The sequence below is a fragment of the Raphanus sativus genome, chromosome 4, assembly GCF_000801105.2.
Source record: "Raphanus sativus cultivar WK10039 chromosome 4, ASM80110v3, whole genome shotgun sequence".
Lineage (NCBI taxonomy): Eukaryota > Viridiplantae > Streptophyta > Magnoliopsida > Brassicales > Brassicaceae > Raphanus > Raphanus sativus.
Genome location: NC_079514.1, coordinates 11233952 through 11250172, shown reverse-complemented (window position 1 = coordinate 11250172; position 16221 = coordinate 11233952). Strand labels below are relative to the sequence as shown.

Genomic DNA, 16221 nt, shown 5'->3' with positions numbered 1-16221 from the left:
AATAGTAGCGTTAGAAACCTCATTAAAACCACCACAGATTCTCTCTCTCTCTCTCTAGCTGTTGGTTTTGAAAGTTAAAGTCGAAGACGCGTAGGAGAGAATCTTCGTTAGGTACTCAGACGAGTAGTTTCTCTCTTCTTTCGCCGCAGGAAACGATGGATGCTGCTAGCAACAACACCACCGCTAGTAACGTCGCCCAAGCGATTCTCGCCGTCCTCGATTACAACTCCACTCCCGATGCTCGCAGAGCTGCCGTTGCATTCCTCGAATCCGTATACCTAGCAACTTCACCTCTTTTTGTTTTATTTCAACTTTCCTGTGATCGATTTTGCGTGTGGATATTTGGTTGAGGTTTCTGCTACTTTAGGGTTTAAATTTACTAGCGATCCTGATTTAGATTAAAGGTGTTAATTGATTTTACCTTTTGTGGTTTTAGGGTTTGGTGTTTTGATTGCGTGTTTAAAGGTTTTGATTACTAGTGATTGAGGTTTTTTTTGTACACTGTTTACCTTTTGTGGTCTTTGCATTTGTTTTTTGATTGGGCTATTGGTGATCTGCTTACCTTGCAATCGTTGCAGATTAAGTGTGGAGATATCAGGGTTCTAGCACACGTGTCCTTATTTCTTGTGAAGAAGGAATGCTCTTCAGAAATCCGTCTGCATGCCTTCAAAATGTTACAGGTATTGGTTTTGGAATATCATTTTTGTTATCCCATTAACTGACGCTGCTGAGTTCAACTGGGGAAGTTTAGATGTTTAAAGCGAGTGTATGGATATAGAATGCATGCTAAGTTGAAGGTCATTTGCTGCCTCTTTTTTTGAAGTTTAATTTTAAAATGAATTGTTAGTTTCTTAATAGTTGGGAGGGAGGTTTTGTTTGTATATATCACCGTATAAAATGAGATAACGTAGACTCTTTACCAATGAAGTATATGGGTAACAAGTTGAACTTTGAAAGTTTTCTTCTACATTCTTGAAACGCTCACTTTTATGACTTATGTATGCTGTAATGAGTACCACATCAGTTTTTGAACTTGAGTGGACTCTGCGAAATGTGTCATTGCAGCATATTAAGAAGAGCATAGCAACCTTATCATGTAGCTATCTTTCTCCTTTTTTTTGCAGCATCTGGTTAGACTACGGTGGGAAGAATTAAGCCCCTCAGAACGCAGGGATTTTGCTAAGGTCTCTGTTGACCTAATGTCAGAGATTGCTAGTCCATCTGAGGAATGGTCTCTGAAGAGTCAGTCAGCTGCCCTTGTAGCTGAGGTAGGAGCTCATATTTATTTGAGTTTCACATGCAGTCATCGTTAGTGTTTGCTTTCACTCAGTTTGTGTGATCACTAATGTTTTCATGTTACAGATAGTTAGAAGAGAAGGACCCGATCTTTGGCAGGAGTTGTTTCCTTCACTAACTTCCTTATCTGCACAGGGCCCATTACAAGTAGAATGCTTTCTCAATTCTTTAATATGTTCATTTCTGTAAGGCAGATATTTAAAGTGTTAACGAGTTATCTTAAAAACCAGGCTGAAGTGGTCTCAATGATGCTCAGATGGCTTCCTGAAGATATTACAGTTCACAATGAGGACTTGGAAGGTATTTTAAGAGTGGAGTTGTTTTAATCGTTCCCGCATTTTTATACTTGTGGGCTGACGCTCTTTCAGGGTTGTATTTTTTTTTCATGCTATTATCAATGACTTTGTGAAAATGCATATTTGGTAGCCTTTGGAAATACTGTATTTTATTCAAAGTGCACACTTTCGGTTGTTAGCTCAGTTACGCATTTTACAACTATGGCAACTTAACATGTAACGTGCCCGTCTCTAACTTTCTGATAATTTTTTTTTCTGCAGGAGACAGGCGTCGGCTGCTGTTGCGGGGACTTACTCAATCTTTGCCTGAGATTTTACCTTTATTGTATAATGTATGCCACAACTTTTTCCACTCGTGTTTAGCTGTTTGTTGTAGCGGTTATTTGATGCACTACTTAAAATGCAGCTTCTCGAGAGACACTTTGGAGCTGCAATGAATGAAGCTAGTAGGCTACACGCTGACTTAGCAAAACAGCACGCGGCTGTGGTCATAGCTTGTTTAAATGCCATCAATGCATATGCCGAATGGGCTCCTGTTTTAGATCTTTCTAGATACGGAATCATTAACGGGTAAGAATGTGCAAAAAATATTATTCAGATCATCTACATTGTTAGATTTCTTGCTAAACGTGCTCCACAAATGTGTAATAGGTGCGGTGCGTTACTTTCCTCTCCTGACTTCCGTCTTCATGCTTGTGATTTTTTCAAACTTGTCTGCTCAAGGTATGCGACTGGGTTGTTGACCTGATTTCCTTATATTAAGACTTATAGACATTTGAAAAAAAATCCTTTCTTTGCAGAAAAAGACCCAGTGATGTTTTTGGTACGGAATACGATGCTGCGATTAGCAGTCTGTTTCAGAGTCTGATGAATGTCTCCAGAGAATTCTTATACAGATCAGCATCGTCTGGTGGGGGTATCGATGAAAGTGATTATGAGTTTGCTGAGTGTATATGTGAAAGCTTGGTTTCTTTAGGCTCAACAAACCTCCAATGTATTGCCACTGATGGTGGTGTACTGGCTCTCTACCTTCAACAGGTACTGACATCGTTGTGTCAATCAAATTTTATATTTAAACATTGTCTCAAGTTCTGTATTATGCTCCGTTAGGATGTAACTGCACTTTAGTTCATGACAGCCATGCCCTTGTTCCTTAGATAAAATAAATCGGTTATTTCTCATATTGAAGTAATCCTTCAAAAGAGTGGTTATCTTATCTTAGATCTTGTTCCTCAATTAGCTGAGTCGAATTAATTTACTAACATTCTGTTGCTCGGTGGTTTAAGGCCTCTTTGCTTTGTTATGCACACTATTATAATCTGTTAATTTGAACACTTGTTTGACCTTTTTTGGACTGTAGATGCTTGGTTTCTTTCAACACTTTAAGTTGGGTCTTCACTTTGAAGCAATGCTCTTCTGGCTGGTATGTGAAATTCTCTAATAACGATCTTTTTCAGTCCTACCATCCCTTGAGAAATATAAACCACAGAGACATTAGAACACCTCTATTCTGTCTTGTAGGCATTAATGAGGGATTTACTTACAAAGCCAAAGGCTGCCGCTAATCCAAGTGGAGAGGGACTAGCAATTGGTGGCATTCAAAGTTCAAGCCAAGTTGATAACGAAAAGAAAAAGATTTTAGGTCTTATTAGTGATGACATCGCTAGCACAATCCTGGATGTATCTTTCCAGCGGATGCTCAAGAAAGAAAAAGTTTCTCCACGAATTGCTCCTTCTCTTGGGCCTTTAGAACTGTGGAGTGATGAGTTCGAAGGAAAGGGAGAGTTTGGCCAATACCGATCAAGGCTTGTATGTTTTCCAGCCAAATGCATTGTATTTACTTCCCAGACAACAAATTAACCAGAATCTTGTTTTTCTCTGGTGCAGCTAGACTTGGTCAAGTTTGTTACTTCTCACAAGCCCCTAGTTGCCAGTACTAAAATATCTGAAAGGATTATCACCCTCATTAAGGATCTATTGGCTTCTCCAGTGCCTCTTCAGGTTTTGTCACAAAGACTTGCTTTTGTCTGTTGAGTTTCTTGACAATATGCCACTTTAGATAGCTCTGACATTCGTCGTGTTACACATATGCATTTCAGGATGTGGCAGTGTTGGACAGCCAGCAACTGGCTTTTGATTGTGTTGTAGCAACGGTTTTTGATGGATCCAATGAGTTTGCAGGTGGTAGTTCTGATGTTCATTTTTCATTGCGTGGAATATTTGAGGGTATGTGGTAGCATATTTTATATCATTCCCGATTTTCTCTAGTTTGACACTTTCCAAACCTCGTTCATTAATTTTTGGATTTTTGACGAGCAGGCTTGCTACAGCAGCTTCTCTCATTGAAATTGACCGAGCCAGAACTTATAAAAATGCATGGGCACTATCTGGATGCAATGGGTCCCTTTCTCAAGTATTTCCCAGATGCAGTTGGAAATGTGATCAACAAATTGTTTGAAATGCTTACCTCTCTTCCGCACATGGTCAAGGTTTGTTTCTGTTACATATTTTCAGTGTTGAAATTTATCCATGGACATATGCACATGTATACATATACAAATAATACTATATTATTTATAGTGCATAGCGTTAAGAAGTAACTGAGTTTTCTTACGCTTGTTTCCTTGCAGGATCCAGCAACTAGTACTTCAAGAGTCGCAAGATTGCAGATTTGCACGTCTTTTATACGTATAGCTAAAACCGCTGATAAAAGTGTTCTGCCTCACATGAAGGTAAATCTGATCTCTCCTTTCTTCACTTTAGGGACCAGGTACAAAACAAGGCACCTATAGTTACTAAGATTTTAAGGCTGGAAAGTTACCCTGTGATTTGATAAGCCTGTCCGCTCTGATATATGGATATATATTGGAGACCTCGTGTAGTTCATTTGCATGAACTTCGATCAGAGGTGTCTAGTTTGTTCACCTGGTTCAAATTAAAGCAACAGAATTAATCTTGTTAGTTGATGAACTTATTTATTGAAGCGTGCCTATCTATGATTAGTAGACTATGACTTTATTTGTGTCGCTCATTCATAATTATGTAAACTATGACTTGACCATTTGTCCATTGGGACATCCTTACTACACCTTCTTTTCGTGTGTTGTTTTACATTTGCTATTCGGAGTTATCATTTTCATTTGATACAATTTCATGTTAATCCTCATTCTAACTTCATACTTTCACAGTCGATTGCTGATAGAATGGCATATATGCAAAGAGAGGGAACGTTACTCCGTGGGGAGCATAACATTCTGGGTGAAGCATTTCTTGTTATGGCTTCTGCAGCAGGGTATTATGAAGTTTCGTTTGTTGTATTTATCCACCATCAGATATATCATGTTCTTTAATAAGATCTAAACTTCGTGCAGAGCTCAACAGCAGCAAGAAGTTCTTGCTTGGTTGCTGGAGCCATTGAGCCAACAGTGGATCCAGTCAGAGTGGCAGAATTGCTATCTATCAGACCCTATGGGTCTCGTTCGTTTGTGCTCCAACACCCCCTTCATGTGGTCTTTGTTCCACACTGTTACATTCTTTGAGAAGGCACTCAAGAGAAGTGGACATAGAAAAACCAACTTGAATACGACCTCAGTAACAAGTCAAGATTTGCATCCTATGGCTCATCATCTTTCTTGGATGTTGCCACCTCTCCTAAAAGTATGTATATCTTCCTTCAAAACATTGACACCCATAGTCAAAACGCAATTAAGCTTGGTTGCTGCTAAAACCTGATCAGGATTTTTCTTTGGAAGACTAACATGATAATACTCATTTATCTTGTTTGTCTAGCTTCTCCGTGTTATCCATTCTCTCTGGTCTCCGTCAGTATATCAAACACTACCCCCGGAGATGAGGGCAGCTATGACAATGGCTGATGTTGAGCGATACAGTCTCCTTGGGGAAGCAATTCCTAAATTTTCAAAAGTCTCCTCGGTTTATGCTGATGGATCTTTTGATGGTGGTAAAGAAGGACTAACTGAGGCAAACGAATCTGATGTGCGAAATTGGTTGAAAGGTATCCGAGATAGCGGGTAAGCATCTATTAAACCTCCTTTAAGGCCTTACACAGGCCATTTTATCTTTCCTTCCCGTCTCCTGGTTATCTTAAACTTTCATAAAGTTTGCGTTGTGACAAACATTGTCTACATGTGCAGATACTGTGTGTTGGGTCTATCAGCAACAATCGGAGATACATTCTTCAAATGCCTAGATGCTAACTATGTCGCAGTAGCACTCATGGAGAACTTACAGTCAATGGAGTTCAGGCACATGCGACAGCTTATTCATTCCTTTGTAGTTTATGTAGTGAAATCTTGTCCGGCAGATATGTGGGAGTCATGGCTTGAAGTTCTCCTGCACCCACTATTTATTCATTGTCAGAAAGCTATTAGCTCCTCTTGGGCCAGTCTTATGCGTGAGGGCAGAGCACAGGTTCCAGATTCGTTTGGTGTACAAAATGGACCGGACATGAAACTTGAAGTAATGGAAGAAAAACTGCTGAGGGATCTAACTAGGGAGATTGCCAACCTCCTTTCAACAATGGCTTCTCCTGGTTTAAATCCAGGGCTTCCTGTTTTGGAGCATTCAGGCCCTGTGGGACGTATTGACGTGTCTTCTCCCAAGGATTTGCTTGCCTTCAAATCCAACTCTATGGTTGGGTATGTAAACTGTTCTCTCTTTCCAACTTTGCTTATTAGATTTTAGATGAAAAGAGAGTTAACTTAATAATGAATCCTGTTTGCAGTTACCTCCTGAATCACAAAAACGTGGCTCTCCCAGCTCTGCAATTCTGTTTGGAAGTATTTACATGGACAGATGGGGAAACAACCACTAAAGTCTGTTGCTTTTGTGGTGTGGTTGTTCTTCTAACGATCCTGACAAACAACGTTGAGCTCAGAGAATTTGTGTCAAAAGATTTGTTTTCTGCGGTCATTAGAGGCTTAGCCATGGAGTCAAATGCCGTTAACAGTGCTGATCTAGTTAATCTATGCCGTGAAATATTTATCTATCTCTCTGACAGAGACCCAGCTCCCCGCCAGGTCAGTTTTTTTTTCTTTTGTATAGATCATCAATTAACTTTTTACAGGTCCTTTCATGATGTATTGTAAAAAGCCGACTCTTAGAGTATGTCTGTTTGATTGTGGTATCAGGTTTTGCTTTCACTTCCTTGTCTCACACCCAACGACTTGCGTGCTTTCGAAGAAGCTGTGGGGAAAACTCCAAGTCCCAAAGAACAGAAGCAACTCATGAGGAGTTTGTTGCTGTTAGGTACAGGGAACAACTTAAGAGCACTTGCTGCTCAAAAGACCATGAATGTCATCACCAACGTCACTTGTAAGCCTCCCTAACTCTCATACACCAAGTTTCATATCAATCCTCCTCAACTTTTTGACATTTTTAAAAACTCTCTGCCTCTAGTAAGGACACGAGGACCAGCAAGTACTTCCGAAGCTAAAGAAGACGAAGGGGAAACAATCGGGCTGGCAAGTGTTTTGTGATGAAAAAAAAATCATTGTAGTATGAAGTTAAATAGAGGCAAGAGGAAGGATTCGTACAAAGTTGAATGTTAATTATTTAAGAACGAAGGTTTTGCGAGGGTCGATTAGAATCATAGTTGAGATACATGAAGGAGTTGTTTCCTTTGAGGTTATGATGCGAACGAGGTTTTTCGTATCCAAATTTGCTATTTACACAAATTTTAGTCAAATCCATGCTTGGTAAAAAAAAGACTTTTTCTTGATTTCATCACGACGAACATATTAATCAATGTTAATCATTTACGACGAATGTTGATTGATGTTAGTTATTATACTGTTTTGAGTTGCAGCTATTCGACTTGAGTTTTATTCTCACTGTGTTTTTCTGTGGTATTCTCACCCTGCCAGTATAAGTGGCTTCTTGACACGGCCCACTAGAACACTGCATTGCTACTGGAGACGGTCTGATGACTCCTTCATGAGACCTGTCTTTGGAGGCCGTGGCTTTGGCCCCTTTGTCCCTAGCTATCCAACTGAGAGAGACCCTCCTGGTCTGGAGCTTGAGAGAACAACTTGGAAGAAAAAAGAATAAATATAACATTTTATAGGAAATTTCGATTTAAATTATGATTTCTGTATATTTTTTGTTTGCAAGGACATATAGCTGTCCCTAGGATTTGAGAGCGAAAAAACTTTGAAAAGTGTTATAATTGATGCATATTTAGTATTTTTGTTGTTGTAATTATGTAAGATACTAGAATAAGACAATACATTTGTTTGTGTCAAGATTATTCGTACTCTATGATTGACCTCTATCTTAGGTTTTGAATGGTAACCAAAGAATGACAGAAAAACATTCAATTCCTTGTCATTCTTAAAAAAAACTCTATTCACAAATAATTTTTTTTTTCATTCGTTCTTATTCTTTTCTTTTGTAAAAGAATATATAACAAAAATATTATTTGTTAAATTTGAGAAGTAGCAAACATTTCTTTTCGTTCTTAATACCTTATTCATATATGTTCGTCTTGTTTCCAAAAGATAACCAGTCGAAGTAAACAACACCAAGCAATGGAAATTAGGGCTGAAGATTAGGTTACCTGCTGGCAGCAGTCATTTTATTTATGTGCAATTAGACCTTTCTAGTTTACACAAGACAGCTATTCTAGGGCCCTTTTATTCTTTTTAAAAAAAATTTAGAACTTTTTATATATAGTAACAGTTTAATAGAAACAGTACATGACCTATGCATGTGTTAACAGTGGCAGAAAGTTTGTTTTCAAAAGAGAAATAAATGAAAAATATATTCTCCAATTTACTTAAAAGTAAAACCTAATAGGTCAAATGCATGCAAGTGATATGTCTCTTGGATTTTTCACTTTGTATGTAAATGTCACATTCTGTCATGACCCAATAATTTGCATTGCTTCTTCGTATTTTTGGCTCAATTTCAACTTTAATTATCTAATTCATTTTCTAGTTTTAAATTTTCTTTTTAGCAAATTGTTTTCTCTTTCTTTAAATACTACATTCTTTGAGCCTATGTATTTGATGATGGCAATGGAGAACGCTATATATGGAGATGAAGACTATAATGTTGATGTGTTAAAAAAAGACTATAATATTGCTATGAAATTGAAACCATATATTAGTTAAAGAAAAACATTGAAACCATATGCTTAAATAAGTAAAAAAATGTGAAAAACATGAGGAAAAGCTAAATTCATACATATTGTCTGTAACTGTAAATTCATACATATCTACAGAAATCTCATTTAGACAAAAATGTGTGAACCAGTGGCGAACCCACGTTCATTAAGGAGGAGGCAGTTGCCCCACAATAATGTGAAAATAGTTTTTTTTGGCTTATGAAACAGCAAGTTTCTGTAGCATGGTTGGTTTCTATTATGTGTATGTCCCCCTTACACCAAGGTTCAAACCCCTCCAAAACCTTTACTTAACTTTTTATTTATTTTATGCCCCCACTAAAACTTTTTTCTAGATTCGCCGCTGGTGTGAACTAGTTCTAGACATATTATATGATATTCAATAAAAAAGACATATTATACGATATAGACCATGGGATATAGATCAATATACCACTTAATTAAGCTTGTGCTTTGTATTCTTCAGCCAGCCAGACAATCTCTCTACTTCCATCAAAAATAAGAAAAAAAGCATGATATCTCCTAATATCATCTACGTACATTGGTTTGGCTATGAGAATGTAAAAGACAGGGAATGATTTGGCCTTAAATATCATGCATCTACATTCCCTCTAGAGCTATACATTCCTATATAAAATAGAGATCACTGGTTTAAAGAAACGTTTTACTTTTGTAAGTTTTCTATTTATACGAGTTCTTAAAACCATATTCAATACACGTTTTTAAAGATCATTAGATATATAAGTAGTAGGGAATACATTAAGGAAAATGAACGTTCACCATTCATCCCATCAATACAACTTTTAAAGTTCAAACAAAACAGTTCTCAGACTTGTTAAAGTGGGCATGTTGACATGTCATATCACTATTGGTTGACGCTTTGGTATTCTTGAATCAGCGTTAACAGGAAAAAAGCAAGTCATTTATATGTAAAAGAGTTTTAAGTATCGTTTTATTTGAAAATGTAAACGCAGTATATTATTTTGAGTTTTTGAATTTTTTGGAGTTGATAATATATACTTTTGAATTTTGGCACTGACTGATTTGACATAGGAAAGGGCAGAGCATATCATGATTGTGTATCCCTCCCATATGATGTGTCAGATAAAATAAATAAATTGATTTTCTCACAAATTAGTCGCTACATATGTAGATAAAAAAAATGGTTAACTGCTGCCGGTTTAGTGATTATTATAACCTAATTCGTCAGTTTGGTTTAGCAGAATTCGAACCGATAAAACTTGAATTGCAGAGAGGCTAATAATTAAATGTGATCGTGTTGCTCTCTCTCTCAAAAACTGTAAGCGAAAGGAAGATGACACACACACATACCCTCGTTAATGCTCACTCATCATCGTCCTGCAACTAATAAAAAAGGCTCTTCCTTTTCTACTCTCGCTTAATCGTCTTTAATATCTCTTCGATTGTGATCGTTTCTCTTCCACTTGTTGGTTCAACACTATTTCTTCGGCAAAGAAAGCTCCTAACTTTCTTTCCTTTTTTGAAATTTCGCAAAAAGGCGGCGTTTTTAGGGTTTGTGTTCTTCTTCTTCTACTTCTCTGTTTCGGAATTGTGCAGAGATTTTGCTTGAAGGGTATAGTTAGGTTTTACTTTTTTTTTATACCATTTTGGGAAAACTCTTCCTTGGAGTTGAAGAAAGTGTAAGGCTATGATGGAGGAGATTAAAGGGGAGAACGAGTTGAACCTATTTGGTGTGAAGAAGCACAATCTCGCTAAACAGCTGGACAAGATTCATTCTCATTCCTCTGATATACTTCTCTTCAGTGTTCTGTGGAGAGACTTGTCGGATTATCTCACTTCCGCTGAAGAGAAAGTAGAGAGGAAGTTCAGGGAATTGAAGTTGAAGGAGGCTGAGTTGCAAGATCAAAGCTTTGCACTTGAAGAAAGGGGTAAGGTGGTTGAAGCGGCGGAAGCTGTGGCTGTCGAGTTAGAAGTGAAATCTGATGGGATTAGGATGGAGATTGAAGCGAAGAGGAAGGAGCTTGATTTTGTTAGGACTCAGGTTGAGGTTTCTCGAGAGGAGTTTGGTGGAGAGGAAGCGAGACTATCTCGGCTTAGGAAGTTGGTGGAAGAGTGTGCGGCAGAGAAGATGTCAAAGGAAAGTGAGCTTGATGAGGTTTTGGAAGCGTTGAGAAAGACTCAGGCTGAGCTTGGTTCCAAAGGTGAAAAGTTGGCGCAGATGGAGGCTGATCTTGAGAGGTATTGTGCTGATGTCAGTGCAGAGGTGGCGCATTTGGGAAGAACTCAAACTCTCAGGAGAAAATTGGATGAGGAAGTTGAGAGAGAGACTAAAGATCTCACCATGGTTCAAGACACATTAGTGGAATGTGAGAAGCTGCTTCAGACACGGTCTTCGGATCTATTAAAGATGGAAGGTGAGCTTGATTTGAAGCGGGAACAGTTGGCACAGATGGAGGCTGATCTTGAGAGACATCGTGTTGAGGTCAGCACAGAGAAGGAGCATTTGGAAAGGACTCAAACTCACAGTAGAGAACTGGAGGAGGAGATAGAGAGAAAACGGAAGGATCTTACAGCGGTTCTTGAAAACATTGCGGAATATGGGAAGCAGCTCGATTCACGGTCCTCAGAACTCGTCTCTAAAGAGAAAGAGTTGGAAATACTGAGTCTTGACCTTGACTTGAGGGAACAGTCGGTCATATCATTCAATAATGACATGGAGGAGACTTGCCAACGGATGGAATCTAAAGCCAAAGAGTTGGAACACATCCAGAAGCTAATTGAGGAAAGGAGTGCGTATTTGGAATCTAAAGCCAAGGAGTTGGAAGACATCCAAAAGCTAATTGAGGAAAGAAGTGCATATTTGGAATCAGTCAGTTTATTGATTGAGGAACACACTGAAGAACTATCTTCCAAAGAGAAGCAACAGGATGAATTAGAAGAGGCTATTCGAAAACTATCCTTGGAGATTACCTCTAAAGAGAAGACATTGGAAAGAACTGAAGTTCTTATCCAGCAGGTCTCTGAGGAACAACACTCTACAGAGAAAAAACTGGATTCGACTAGAATGCATTTAGAAAGATGCATTTCTGAGCATGAGTCAGCGAAAAAGGAACTTCTCTCTGTGAAGGATACATATAGAGAGCTCCTCCAAGATCTGGATATCAAAGAGAAGGAGGTAAAGTCTTTAGAATCAGTACTCAGTAAGAGGAATAGGAAAGTTGAAGAAGGAAAGAAGAAAATGCAACATTTGAATGACTCCAATGAGGAACTTACCAGACAACTCAAGTTGAAACAAGAAGAGGTTTGTTCAATCAACAAGGCCATCACAGAGTGCTCAGGTGAATTAGAGGCGAAGAGGAAACATCGTGATCAGGTTCAAAGCTCAATTACTGATCTCACCACTCAGCTCAAATCAAAAGAATGCGATCTTAGTTCTATCAAGAAAAAGATCAAAGGCAGCTTGAAAGACATGCAAGCCAAAGAGGAGGAGCAAGTCAGATTGACAGCATCGTTGGTGGAACGTGAGAAAGGACTTGAGGTAAAAGAGAAGGAGCTTGATGCTCGCGAGGAAAGAGTTGATAAAAAGGATCAGCAACTGAAATCTACAGAGCAGAAGTTGGCTAAATCTTTTAAGGAAATTGAGCTGAGAGCAAAGCAATTGTCCAGCTTTTGTCAACAAGGCACCTCGGATCAGCATGTTGACTTGGTAGGAGACGCCAGTGTAAACGACGACAAAACTTTGCAGTTACTATTACGTGGGCATCTGAAGAAATGTTCTCAGCTTCACCTCGATGTTTTGCATTCTCTAAAGGCATCTTCTGACCCATCAAAGCTTGTGTTAGAAACAATACGAGGGCTTTACTCCGCTCAGCAAAAGATAGCAGAAACAAATCTTGATCCAAACAGTTTTAGAAGTGGTATCTGCTTGCTGGAATGCTTAGCTGATATGTCATCAAAACCCAATACTGAAGTACAAGGAGAAGCTGTCACATTTGCCATGGAATGTAAGAACACAACTCTGATCAAGGCAGAGAATCCAATGGAAGTGTTGGGTTTTCTTCACTTTCTTGCTGCATTCAGTGTGGCATACACATTTGATGCCAATCAAGTTAAGAATCTTTTAGATGACGCCTTTCTTCGCAAATATGCTCCGAGTCTATGCAAGGCTCTTGGAATAACAGCTTCAGCACCTGGTATGTTTTCTTATTGATAAGTCTTTAGTTTTTTTACACTTGTCTCTCACTCTTCAAGTAACAAACATATCTGAAAATTAATTGTCTCTATTCTACAAAACTGTTCCTGTATAGTCTTGTATACTATAGTCCTTTATAGTATCGAATATGGTTAAATTCTACTTTCTATTTTAAGAAATAACAGTTAAATTTCATAACAGTTCTCTGATGCTTATTGAATTATTTTTTTTGGACAGGCAACAATGTAATATCATTGGATGATAAGCCTGAACAGCAGCCCCCTGAAGCACCAATCAGCAACAGTGGCGATTCTCGCTCCTTGAATGTCCAAGAAAACATAGCATCATCTCCTTTGGCTAGTGAAGAGGCTCTTAGAGACATTGTAGGCACGCCTTCTTTTTCACCTAACGAAGTCTCTACTGACCTTCCAATATTAAAAGATCCAGGCAGGTTTGTTCTAACTTCTGTCGAGGAGGCACTCACTGGTGCTCGTCAGAGAGAGGAATTGAGTTTAGCAGATCCTATTGTTAAGACGTTGGTTCCCCTTTTGGAGGAGCTGACACTTGTTGTACACTCTACCGACCCTGAGCTACAGGCAGATGCAACCAAAGTGGCACATCTATGGAGCTCGATGATGGGAGCTAGTGGTCTCAAGTCGAAGCTGGAGGCATGGGCTTTTCTGCAATTCATTGTGGCGTTTGGATTGGCAAAACAAACAAATCAAAATGAAACTTTGCATTTTGCCTCGCATGTTGCTCACTTCAAGCATGCTCCAAAACTCTTCCGATCTCTTGGTCTCAGTTCTGCCATCCCAAGTAAGTTGTACTTCACTTCTTGCTCTTGACATTTGTGATACACAGAAGACTAACAAAGTATATTTGTACTCGTTTATCTCTGCACAGATTTTGTTAATGATCTCATAATCAAAGCCCAATATATTACGGCAATCCGGTTTATGCTTTTCTTCAACGTGAAGAGCAAGTTCTCTCCCCTGGCTTTCTTGAAGCAAGAGATCATGAAACTCAGATGCTCTGTCAATGAAAAGAGAAGACTTGAATCGCAGGTTAAAGCTTTTGCTCTGATCCAACTCTTGTCAAACTCCATAATTTCATTGTCGTTGATGTTTCTCAATCATGTTGGCTTATAGGCTGAAGCTAACAGAGATGCTGCTAAAATGAGAGAGATAATTGAAATCATTGAAGACTTCAAGCTGGAGATTGATATTCCTGTTGATCTTATCCTCAAATTCATGGTTCCACGGGACATTCAAACCCAGAACCAACATGTGGCCTCATCATCTGTTCCTGTTCAATCAACGCAGATACTTCCACGGGAAATTCAAACACAGAACCAACATGTTGTTGCCACGTCATCTGTCCCAGTTCAACCAACGCAGACACTCCCACGGTTTCATATGCAGGCTTCACACACAGTCATTCACAACCCATACATTTCCACTCATAGCTCCTCATTCCCGTTCCTTCCAACAAGATCCGTTGCATCACCAAATCAACATGTCATAAACGTGGAAACACACCAAGCTGGTGGTTCAACTGCACTCCAAGGTCAATCTTCATACCACGCTGGTATTAAACGTCCAAGGGTGGATCCTGGGGGTCCTAGACCGGTGATAAGACCTTGCTTCAATCCACCACCAGGTTATGGTAGATTCTAGTGTGTTATGTCTGTCTCCGGGCCAAAGGAGCAAAGCGCTAAGGAGTAGGAAATAAAAAAGAAGTGAAGTAGGTTTTGTCTTTTGGTGTAGAATCTAATAATACGTTTAGGTTATGGTTAATATATGAACCCATCTAATATCTCCCAATCTCTGGTTACTGTGTAAAAAAGAATGATGAAGGAGAAATCTTTTATTTCAGAAAATGCTCAATGATATATATTTGAATTTCTCTAATTTGAATGACGTGAAATCTTCAGGACCTCTTATACAAATTTCTCTCTAAGCACAATCATCTTTTTATGTCATTGCATCCATCATTGTTTTTTCTGTATCTTGATGATGATAACCAATGTTTTCAAATGGCCACTGATCCATAGTTTGGATACTGGTAGAACTAGAGTCAATTGAAGATTCAATTAAAGTCAATTCAGTGAACTCAAAAAAAGTAGTTGGTTCATTGAATCAAATCAACACAATAATAGCACAAAATTCTTTCAGGGACATGACACATTAGATTTTAAAAACATACTAGATTTTGACCCGCCCTTGAAAGGGCGGATATTATTTTCACTTTTATGAAATATATTATTTGTTTGTAATTATTGAATGTGTTTATCTTAGTAAAATCTTCTTTATAATAAGTTTGACATATAGAGTCTATCTGGTAAACTATGTGTTTTTGGCTTTGTTTTATTCTCTCGCTAATAAATATATTTATTTGGCTTATTGTTAAAATAAATAATTTTAGAACGCAAATGTATAATACTTTTATATTGATATTTTAAACAATGTAACATATTTCTATATTAATTAAATATTTACATTGTAATTTATTTTTTTATACAAATAAACATATTTGTGTAGTCTGTTGTTAAAAAAAATGATTTTGAATGCAAATGTACAGTACTTTTATGTTGATTTTTTTTATGTGCAGCCATTATTTTTTGTTCAAATATAAATCATTTTCAAATTCTTTCGTTATTTAAATATTTTTAGTTTCTTATACATCAGAACAAAATTCATACAGACCCGGGGGATTCAATTTGAAACTCACACATAAATTTATATCCAAACATGGCCTAATATCAAAACCAAAAAAAATTATACCCGAAAAAATTGACCAGTAACTAAATGGGTACCCCAAATATTTATTTCTAACGGATTCCGTAAACAAATAAAAAATATTTTATGTGTTTGGCTAAATTAAGTGAAATATAAAATTTTATTCAGTAATATTTGTAAAATATTAATAATGATCAATATATGAATATCGATTTGTTTCAATAAGTTTTGGAATTGTACTTAATGAATTTAAATTGATTTGAAATGCATTGATAGAATATGTAAATAAAAAAATACAAAAAGGAAGTACCTAAAAAGAAATATCAAAACCCAAAAATATATACCCGAAAGAAACGACCCGTACCTAAATGGATACATGAATGTATATGCCTAACTGATTTTGTAAACAAATAGAAAATATTTTTATGTGTTTGGCTAAATGAAGTTAAATAGAAATTTTTTATTTACTAATATTTTTACAATATTAGTAATGATCAATATATCAATATCGATTTGTTTAGATAATTTTTGAAATTTAATTAATTAATTTAAATAGATTTTAAATGCAATGGT

The 16221-nt window shown here is 37.6% G+C and overlaps 2 protein-coding genes across 2 annotated transcripts; both read left to right on the top strand.

Moving 5' to 3' along the window:
* The first annotated feature begins 20 nt into the window (after positions 1 to 20).
* LOC108854787 (protein HASTY 1) lies at positions 21 to 7337 on the top strand. The gene is made up of 22 exons (XM_018628450.2): positions 21 to 272; positions 579 to 680; positions 1125 to 1268; positions 1363 to 1443; positions 1527 to 1596; positions 1854 to 1924; positions 1999 to 2162; positions 2244 to 2315; positions 2393 to 2630; positions 2953 to 3015; positions 3114 to 3401; positions 3480 to 3593; positions 3692 to 3818; positions 3912 to 4081; positions 4223 to 4324; positions 4781 to 4884; positions 4964 to 5249; positions 5382 to 5623; positions 5747 to 6250; positions 6337 to 6631; positions 6743 to 6926; positions 7011 to 7337. The coding sequence occupies exons 1-22, from the start codon at positions 156 to 158 to the stop codon at positions 7088 to 7090; spliced, it is 3618 nt and encodes a 1205-aa protein (XP_018483952.1). The 5' UTR covers positions 21 to 155; the 3' UTR covers positions 7091 to 7337.
* A 2662-nt stretch (positions 7338 to 9999) lies between these two features.
* On the top strand, positions 10000 to 14820 carry LOC108855473 (uncharacterized). Its single transcript, XM_018629312.2, has 4 exons — positions 10000 to 12911; positions 13148 to 13726; positions 13814 to 13974; positions 14059 to 14820. Exons 1-4 carry the CDS (start codon positions 10406 to 10408, stop codon positions 14584 to 14586), a joined length of 3774 nt encoding a protein of 1257 aa, XP_018484814.1. The 5' UTR covers positions 10000 to 10405; the 3' UTR covers positions 14587 to 14820.
* Positions 14821 to 16221: the final 1401 nt, after the last annotated feature.